This window comes from Lucilia sericata, unplaced genomic scaffold (assembly GCF_015586225.1).
Source record: "Lucilia sericata isolate MDLA Ls3-8-SP2 unplaced genomic scaffold, ASM1558622v1 Contig001273F_arrow, whole genome shotgun sequence".
Taxonomy (NCBI): domain Eukaryota; kingdom Metazoa; phylum Arthropoda; class Insecta; order Diptera; family Calliphoridae; genus Lucilia; species Lucilia sericata.
The window spans coordinates 70,058-80,000 of record NW_023995224.1 but is presented as its reverse complement, the minus strand read 5'-3'; the positions used below and the strand labels follow the sequence as shown (position 1 = coordinate 80,000).

The window sequence follows — 9,943 nt, the reverse complement described above, 5'->3', positions numbered from 1 at the left end:
TTTATCTTCATTTGTTTTCTTCTTGTCTAGTTATATATTTTTAAATATAATTTTCGTTTATATGCGTTTTTTTCTTTAATTTTGTTGTATGGGTATTTTGTATGTTTTATTTTTTGTAATTTTTTTCTAACTGCATTTGAATTTTATATATGTATATGTTTTTGTGTTGCGTATGTATTAATATTTTTTAAATTTAATTTAAGATCATGGTTTGTATTGTTGTGTTTTTTATGTAAATTTTAGATGTGTTGTTGTGTTGAGAATGAATTATTTTGGTGTTTTTGGTTAAGGGTAATTAGTAGTTTTTTTTATAATAATTGGTTTGATTGGTTGGTTGGTTGATGGATTAGGTAGAGGTGTTAATTAGGATAATTAGGAATGGAGATTTATCATGGAATATTTACAGGGACATATTGTTACGACGCCCATTAACTTTATTAACTAAATTGCAAATTTTTAAGGCTGGTCCAAGTTTGAGACCCATATATTTCATCATCATTTCGGAGGTTAACAATAACAAGGCTTTGCCATCAATTTCCTGAAAATATAAATAAAATAATTAAAATTTGTGAAAATGGAAAAGTAAAATTTTTGCGAAAAAAGCTTCTTGAAGAACAAAGCTTTTTAGCAAAAAAAGCTTTTTATTAAAAAAGATATTTTAAATATTTTTTAGAAAAAAATTCTTACAAAAAAACAGGAGCTTTTTATGAAAATATCTATAAGAAAAATAAACTTTTGAAATAAATACGAAAAAATTACTTTTGAGAAAACACGAGCTTTTTAGATAAATACGAGATTTTTGTGAAAGATATTACTTTTAACAAAAAATATTTTTTGTGAAAAAGCACTTTTGAGATAAAGACAATTAGCTTTAAAAAATTCTTGAAAAAGAGCTTTAAGAAAAAAATTTTGTGTGAAAAAGAGCTTTTTAAGTAAACACGAGCTTATGGTAAAAATGGCTTTTAATAAAATTCGAGCTATTAGTGAAAAAAAGCTTTTGAGACAAATACGAGATTTTCAAGAGTAATAAAGTTCGAGCTTTTTGTAAAAAAAGAGCTTTTAATGTGAAATATAATATTTTAGGAAAAACAAGCTTTTTTAGAGAAAAACGAGTTTTCGTGACAAAATTACGCGTTTTTTGTGAAAAAATAACTTTTAAGAAAATACGAGCTTTTTGTCAAAAAAGCTTTAAAACGCGGATTCTTGTGAAAATAAGCTCCTTAGATATATACGAAGTTTTTTTTTGAAAAAGAGCTTTAAGAAAAAAAATAGATTTATTATGAAAAAGAGCTTTTTAGTTAAATGGTAAATTATAGTAAAACAGAGCTTTTAATAAAATACCAGCTATTTGTGAGAAAGATCTTTTAAGACAAACACGATAAACATGCTTTTTGGAGAAAAACTAGTTTTTTCATGAAAAAAGCTTTTTAGAGAAAAATTTTTCATTTTGTGATAAAGTGATGATTTTCAAAATTTTTTTATATTTAATAAAATGTTTAAAAAAAACTACTATTTTTTGTGGAAAAATATTTTTTTTCAATTGTGAGAAAAGCTTTTGAAAAAGCTATGTTGCGAGCAGAAAAACTTTTTGAAGATTTTTAATTGAAAGCTTTTGTTGTTTCTTTTCAATATGGCTCTTTTTTCAACAAAGGTTAAAATTTTTTAAAAAGTCTTCTTTTATTAAAAGCTTTTTTAAATTTTTCCCATAAAATTTGATAACTATTTACATAACTACTTACATGTTTCCTGAAGAGATCACCGTGTACAGCTAACGAACTATCATTACTTTCTATAAATTGTATAACTTCTTCAATAGACCAGTCCCCGGGATGGGATCGTAATGGCGGCAATGCCGCTGACGTCGCCACCACACCACCCAACGCACCATTTGCTGCATTCACTACATGTTGTATGGGTATAGTAACTGTGGAGGGGCCATATGTTGATGTGGAAGGTATAACAGCTGTGGCAGCAGCAGCTGTTGATGAAGCCGATTGTGAAGCACAAAACGGCGTTGATACTGATGTAGGTAACGAAGCAGTTGATGACAATGTGGAAGGAGATTTATATGTTGTTGAGGCGGCAGCAGCAGTAGCTGCCGTTATATTAGACTGTTCTGGATGCACTTCAGCAACCAGAGGTGCTAAATATTTGAAATTCGAGTTTGAGGTAAGAGTAGAATGTTTTTGTTCATCAGTATGAGAATTTACAACCATGGTTGTGGTTGATGTTGTGCCTGTTACAGTGGAAACATTGCTGCCAATATTACCACTTAAATGATGTATACGTATTTGTCTTAGAGCTTGTACGGGCGAAGCGGTCTGGAAAACAATAGTATATAAAATAGTTGTATAAAAGATTTTTAAGTTTGTTTTTTTTTACGAATCTTACCTGTATGCCATTTGTATTGTTGATATTTGGTTCAGTTTTAATGTGAACATTTGACAATATATTATTGTTGTTGTTGTTGATGCTATTGCTAGTAGTGCCATTTGATGTTGACATAATTGCTGTACCACTTATTGGGGTACTATTGTTGCTGTTAATACTACTACTTGTAATAATTGTATGATTTGCTTGATGCTGTTGTTGCTGCTTTAGCGTTGACACACCACTGTGTTGCGTTTGCTGATTAATCGCATTGTTTAGATTAGCTTTTGTTGTCGATAGAGAAGATGTTAACGATGATGAAGAAGACGATGATGAGAGTGATGATGAAGTTGTGGAGACTGTAGATGTTGTTGTAGATGTTGCTTGTGTACTATTACTTGTATTGCCAAAATTATCCACACTTGTATTGGCTGTAGTCGTTGATGTCGCCACTTCTTGTTTAATGTTGATTTTCTCAGCACTAGCTGGTGTTTTACTACGTTTTTCTGGTACCGCTGCCGACGAACAATCCCCAGTTTGTGTCAATTGCCTTTTCTTGGTATTTGCACATTTTTCACAGTCCTCTGTATCAGGTGAGAGTGAAATTAGATTTGGACATGCCCTGCATGTTGTACATAATGTTTCAATAAATTGTGCCAAACTTTCATCATCTTTCATGCGTAATGGTGACGGTATTTTAACCTTTTGTAAAGGAAAGAAAATTTTATTTAGGGTTTTTTTCATGAAATTATTGTGTTTAAAATGAGATTAGTCAACAAAGGTGTAGGGGATTAACTTGACTGTGTTTAAGTCCATATTTCTTTATATGCAAATTAGTTTTACCTAATAGTGTGGAATGTTAATGTTTTGTTCTAAATTCTTACCTGAAATTAGGAAAATTTTGTTTGGAATTGTACAATTGTGTGCAGAAAATAAAAATTAACACAATTAAAGATATTTAGTACAAGGACACCATTTCATAGTTTGAATGAAGAAATAAAACGTAATTCTAATATATACGTAAAATGTCGTTTCGTACCATCTGGAACAAGTTTTTTTAATGGAATTCAAGCAGCTAATTCTATTTACGAAAAGGTGTTAAGATCTGTGGATCTAAAGAACTTGTTCTAGTTCTTTTAGATATCATTCAACATTAATTCTGGAACAAACTCTTTAATCGAAAATTGTTTAGGCTTCTTAAATTTGAAATAGTAATTTGTTTACACATATTCTCATTTGATTTATCATAAAAAAGATGATTCATATTAATGAGATTTTTTTTAACATGATACACATACAGAATCTGTATTGATGGCAATTTCATCACAATTCTCGTAATTAAAACTAAAAATACGTAAATACAGAAAAGTAAAAACATTTAAAGTGAAAATGAGCCTCAATTTCATGATCTTTGTGTGGTAACTAAGTGAAATCGTAAGCCCATATACAATACAAGAAAAAAATTATTAATAGACAATAATTGTGAAAAATTTCAGCACTCAAAGCTATTACAAGCGGAATAACAAAAAAACAACTCTTTCAAAGATGGATTAAAAACAAACGACAAACCAAAAACTAAAGTTTATAGATATAATACAACATCTCTTCACTACATTTACTACTCACCGTAAAATTTTTCCCAGCCGCTGTAACAATATGGACATCACCATCCAAAGCAAACAATAGTTTCGATAATTGTTGTGTATCCGTACTAGCTGCTAATACCTCTTGCAGGCATAATTTCGATAAGGTCTGATGTGTGGGACCCGTAACCATTGATGGAAGCTTTGAGCTATTGATGAACGGACCACCTTTACAATTGGTATGAAAGTGAGCTGTGACGGGTGTGGCTGGGACCATGGCATCGGTTTCTTGGACCAAAGCATAACGTTGACGTGGACTACGATGTTTACTCGAACTGGAATCCATGCGTGATTTATGACCGGGCGGTTGCATTGGATGGCAACTACGGGCACACCAACCAACTGGGAAAATATCCCGAGATTTGTAGCTGCACCAATAGTCGAACGCTCCGCGCCACCCATCGAATGTCACATGGATTTGGTCGTCTTTAATCGCATCAACTGTTGCACAGCAAATCAATTGAGGATTCTTTTTGTCGACCGCCTCGAGCTTTTGGCCCACCTGAAAGAGATTTTCTGGCGGATCGGCCGGTTCTGGTTGGAAAATCTCTTCCGGTGCTACCATGGCATTGTTTAAAATTTTACAGAGGTAACCGGGCCAGCTGGAGGCATTCATGCGAAAGCCAAGTGGTGGTTGCAACATGCCGCCGTTCTTTTCACAATGACCAATGGCATGAATCTCATTCGAGTCAACTAAACGCCAAAAATCATTTTGACTGTCGCTGCCGTCAAGGCGCAGACGTAAACGTGAGCCAAGAACACCCACCACAGTGGCAATACATGTGGAGGTAACGTTACGCGGATCTAAAGCTTCCAATTTCATACCAATCTTAAAATCATTCATGGGTGGATTTAGAGCTTGTTTAAAACAATCGGCCGGAGCAGCTTCGCTACCAGTTTCCTTGAAAGTTTGTATTAAATAGTTTATTTTTATTAGTTTATGTTAAATTTATATGAATAAATACCTCCAAATAAGCATCCCAATCGAAAACATGAAAACTTTCATATTGAAATGGTCCTGTGGGTGTGCAGGAACCACCACCTCCCATATTCTTGCCTACATTGGCGCCATCCGTACGTGTACCATTATTGAGGGAACGGGTGGAGCCATTCTTCTTTTGATGCTTATTCATACACATCAACGAACAGAATTCTTTATTAGGAGCTCCCTCGCGTATAACATTGTCACACTGAGCGCAGGCTCCTTTGCTGTAAGCCTTACGGAATTCCGCTATACAGGTTTCCGAACAAAATTCTTTTTTACCATTTTGGGTGGGCAATACGTACTGCAAAGGTTGTTTACATTCGCCACACCAGGTACAGGTGGCCCGCTTAGCGGGACGACCCCGAGATCTTTGATTCGCTGACTGGCCGGTGGATGTGGGAGTGGTAGCCACTGCTGAGGAAGAGACACCATTACTACCACTGCTACTGTTGGTGCCACTACTGCTAGTGGAGTCTCGTCCACCGCCGGACATTATAAATTACTTTAAACGATATTATATTGAATAATTCGTATGCAAAACAAACACGAAATTATACTTCAAATTGGGTTTAACACTAAAAGTTCTAGATCTAGAACCTTACAAATTTTGTTTTCGAATGTAAACAAATGTTGTTTTTGTGTTGAAATACACAAACAAATTAAATTTTATTACGCTTTTTTATAGTAACTATAATTTCATATATATTTTCTTTTTTATTTTGTTTTATTTATTCACTATTATTATTTTTCTTTTAGAAAATTTCACAAATTTTTCTGGTCACCGCAAACGTTCTTTTTTTCAATTCGTTTTCGTTGAAATGTCAATTTTTTCTTTACGCGTTATTTTTGTTGGTGTATTTTTGTCATCTCTTTCGCTCTTATGTTTGTGGTAAGAGAAATGCTTCAATAAATTGCTGTTTCTGCATTTTGCTTTTTTCCAGTCACGTAATTATATTCACGACTTTTTTCACCGTAGTTCTTTTATATAGCTTGATTAATAATAAATTTTTCTAAAATTACAAACACTTTTTTTAATTTTTTAAAATTAAATTATTTTATTATGATATTTTAATTGATTTTTGTAAAATTTTGTGAGCATTTTCAATATGCAGCAACACAATTTTCACGCCATTTTACTTTTTTCTTCACTTATATTTCTAGGGTTGTATTCAGTGTGGTTAAAGTAGCGCTTTTAGAGAAATGTTTATGGGAAACCAATGCAGCGATTTTTAAGAAAATTACACATCTACAAAAATTTATTTATATAGTTTATATAACTTGTATTTATTTACTTGTTATTAAAATACTTTACAAAAAATAAATACAATCAAAAATGTTTCACTGAAATTTTAAAAATATAAATCAAATCTTAAATATTAAACAATATATCTTCGTTCTTTAATGAAAGAATTAACAACACCAAAAATTCATAGGAGGAGTTGCATTTTATAGTGGAACTGTTATTGCTTGTACAGCTACTTATCGTTAGATGGCGCCGTTAACCGTCTTCAAATATTGTAATGCGCAGTAAAGTAAATTAAAAATTTAATAATGAATATTTCTGAATTAGTAACACAGGTCAACGAAATCAAGATTTGGAAAAACTTTTAAAACCAGGTGCTGAAGCCCAATCTGATATATGTTATGCTTTAGCACCCACAATTTTATACTGAATATATACTTCAGGCATGGAAAACTCATTACTTTAGTACTTTTTATTTTGAAAAATACCGCGGTAACCCCACAACAATATCGGTACTTTTTCTTAATTATAAACTTTTGATAAGTGATGCACATAGTAGACAATAGGCAAGTCTTTAGTCTAGTATAGTCTGAAGTCTAGTCTATAGTCTAGTCTATAATATGTTCTACAGTCTGGTCTATAGTCTAATCTATATTCGAGTCTACATTCGAGTCCATAACCTAGTCTATAGTCTAGTCTAAAGTCTAGTCTATGGTCTAGTCTATAGTCTGGTTTATAGTCCAGCACATATTCTAGTCTCAAGTCTAGTCTATAGTCCGCTTTATCGTCTAGCGAATAGACTAGTTGTAAGAAAATGCAATCATTGTCAGAAGTGGTTTTGAAATGACAAAAAATGAATTTTGATTTTACCGCTTGGAACCAGAGATACAAGCCGAGACGGCTCAAATCGTCGGTAATATTTTGCAAGCCGCGCCGCCGCCGACTTCTTTCGGCTCAAAAGCTAAGCCGGCTTAAACGTAGCCGCTGATAAAGATTAGAATCACACATTTATTTCAGAACATAATTTCACCAAATTGAACGGAGTTTGCACTATTTTAAATTCTTATGGCAAATTGAAAAGAGTTGCCACACAATATTGTGCTAATATTAAAATAGTGAAAACTACTATAAATGTCCATTTTCTGCAGAAAAAAACTTATATAGAGACAGGTTTCTATGTAACAGACTATTATACAAAGATTTTTCAATATAATAAACCTTATAAGGTCAATTTCTAAAGAAAAAGTTAAATTGAGCCGACAATTTAGCCGCCGCCGATATTTTCTGTAACAAGCCGCCGCCGCAGACCCAAATTGGTTGCGCCGCCGCCGCCGATCATTTCTCATCGGCTTGTATCTCTGCTTGGAACTACATTTCTGAATTAATTTTATAATTTTTTCGCAAATTTACTTTAATTTAGTATTGTATCCATATTTTTAATTGTTTGTTTACATTTTTTAGTTGCAACTCTGTAAAAATAATCACAGATGACACAATATCGATAACTTTTTTTGGCAACTAAAGCCCCCTTTACACGAGTAAACAAGTAATATGATCTGTCAAAATTTGGTGTAGAAGAGTACGAAGTGGAACGTCCACTTCGTAGATTAGGGATGTAATTTTATGTAAACACATACAAACAAAGTGAAACAGTTGTTTCCATCTTACTTTCTGCTGGTTGTTCATAATCGACCCATTAATTTTCTTTTATATAAAATGCTATTATAAAAGTACATATAGTACGATTTATTAATTTGTTATTTAAATAAATGTCGAAGAAGAATTCAAATTATTTGATTTTGAATCGAGGTGGTACAAATGAAGTGGTGGTGCCATCTATATCTAAGTAGTTAAAATTACAATATCGGCATAGAAGGTTTTGAGACTGGTAGTGTCATCTTTCGGTGAGTAGTTCAAAACATTAATATAATATTATACAACAAACAATAGATGGCCCTGTTTTGCAAAAATTGTTGGTAACGCGATTACTGGACATTATTCTATTTTATAAACATACATATTAAAATAAGTTATAAGTCGTTGATTTTTAATTTAGTTGATTTGACGATTTTAAAATCTGGGATCTCAAATAATAACACAGGCCAACGAATTTAAGGTTTGTAATAGCTTTTGAAACCAATTCGACTGATTTTATTGTATTTTTAGCTTATGAAACCGAATCTGAGACCGTTTTTTTCTCTCACCCACAATTTGCTCGCAATATTTACTTCGTATGTATTTATATTACGAACATTACATATATTATTATGAAAATATATTTACGTTTAAGGGTTAATTTCGATTTTTTCAATGTCACCATGAAAACGGGTCTTCATTATATATATTTTTTAAGTTTAATTTAAAAACAAGCTAATATTTCACTATGATTTCAATAAAATATCTCAATATTCCATAGCTTAAGTTTGACATTCACAGTTTATGGGTTAACGTTACTCGATTTTACTAAAACTTCAGATATACATATGTTCTCTATTATCTGAAATTTTATATTCTGAAATGATTTAATATAAAATACATAAAGTCAGAAATTAAGGCTATTACCAAAAAATAGTTTTCTGTGAAATACTCAAATTTTAAATCGCAGCTACCCCTAATCTGTGGGAGATATCGACCTAATTCCTTTACTATTTTATTCACTTTTTTATTGTCCATAAGACACATGGAGATCTTCTCAAAATTTAAAATTTTGCTTAACAAAATTATTAAAAGTTTGTAGCTGGAGTTTTGAAACGGCTGTCTGAAGGGTTTCCCATTAAGACTATAGCCCAAATACGGTTTACACTATATAATTTTTGCAAAAACCATTTTTAACTTCACAACGTGGCGCCACCAGTTAACGTGGTCCTAACGTCCAAAATTTTTCTAGAGGTTTAAATCTAGAGACGGAGACTTGGTTGTTTATATAAAAATTTTTTTATAAAATGTTTTTCTATAATATTTAAGCACAGCACAACAATTCCTTTAAAATTAATTAAATTAAACAAAACTAACATTCCTTTTCATTCATAAATGTCAACATTCATTTATGTATTTTATCTCTTTTTCCTTAATATTTTTCAAAGATCCGTCTAATAACAACAAACGCAAGTATCCTTTTTAATAACTTACTTCCACTTAACTCTTACTATCTGTCAAAACTTTATCTTATTTACGTCAAATTGCATGCAATCTTCTATAAGTTATGGATTAAAACTCTGTTGCTGCCTCAAGCACAGTTATTGCGATAATACAGTTTAGATAGTTTGTAACTTTTCTTTTACTTCGTTAAACTAATAAATATTCACTTTTCATCCATAAAAAAAAAATGTTTTGGTAAAATATTTATAAAGTATATTGATGTTAAGTTTCCATTTAGTTTATATAGGAACTAAACTGTGAGATATAAATAATAAAGGATACCACATTATTAAGCCAATCGAATAGAATGCGTTAACAATTTAATGCTCATTTAATGTATCTAAAGTTAAATGAAATGAGGTTATTAATGATCTATATTTAGATGGTTTCTTAAGGAAATATGTATATATCTTATTAAATTTGCCTTTAAAATGATTAATATTTGTGCACGCTAACTTGAGTTGATCATTCATTAAATTTAATATTAATAATAATTTTATATCGTGTAATTTCTTCTGGATTTAATTTTACAATATGAAATTATAGACTGGGCGAGCGACGAAA

At 31.5% G+C, this 9,943-nt stretch overlaps 1 protein-coding gene across 1 annotated transcript; it reads right to left on the bottom strand.

Moving 5' to 3' along the window:
- Nucleotides 1-284: 284 nt before the first annotated feature.
- LOC119610772 (polycomb protein Scm) lies at nt 285-6,171 on the bottom strand. Its single transcript, XM_037966122.1, has 5 exons — nt 4,979-6,171; nt 3,997-4,914; nt 2,392-3,072; nt 1,740-2,321; nt 285-538 (listed from the first exon to the last, which is right to left on the bottom strand). Exons 1-5 carry the CDS (start codon nt 5,489-5,491, stop codon nt 401-403), a joined length of 2,832 nt encoding a protein of 943 aa, XP_037822050.1. The 5' UTR covers nt 5,492-6,171; the 3' UTR covers nt 285-400.
- Nucleotides 6,172-9,943: the final 3,772 nt, after the last annotated feature.

Coding starts and splice junctions, on each gene's coding strand:
- LOC119610772 (XM_037966122.1), bottom strand. CDS start 5,491: ATGTCCGGCGGTGGACGAGACTCCACTAGCAGTAGTGGCACCAACAGT. Junction 4,915..4,978: donor ATTGGGATGCTTATTTGGAG/GTATTTATTCAT, acceptor CAAACTTTCAAG/GAAACTGGTAGCGAAGCTGC. Junction 3,073..3,996: donor CGGCTGGGAAAAATTTTACG/GTGAGTAGTAAA, acceptor CCTTTACAAAAG/GTTAAAATACCGTCACCATT.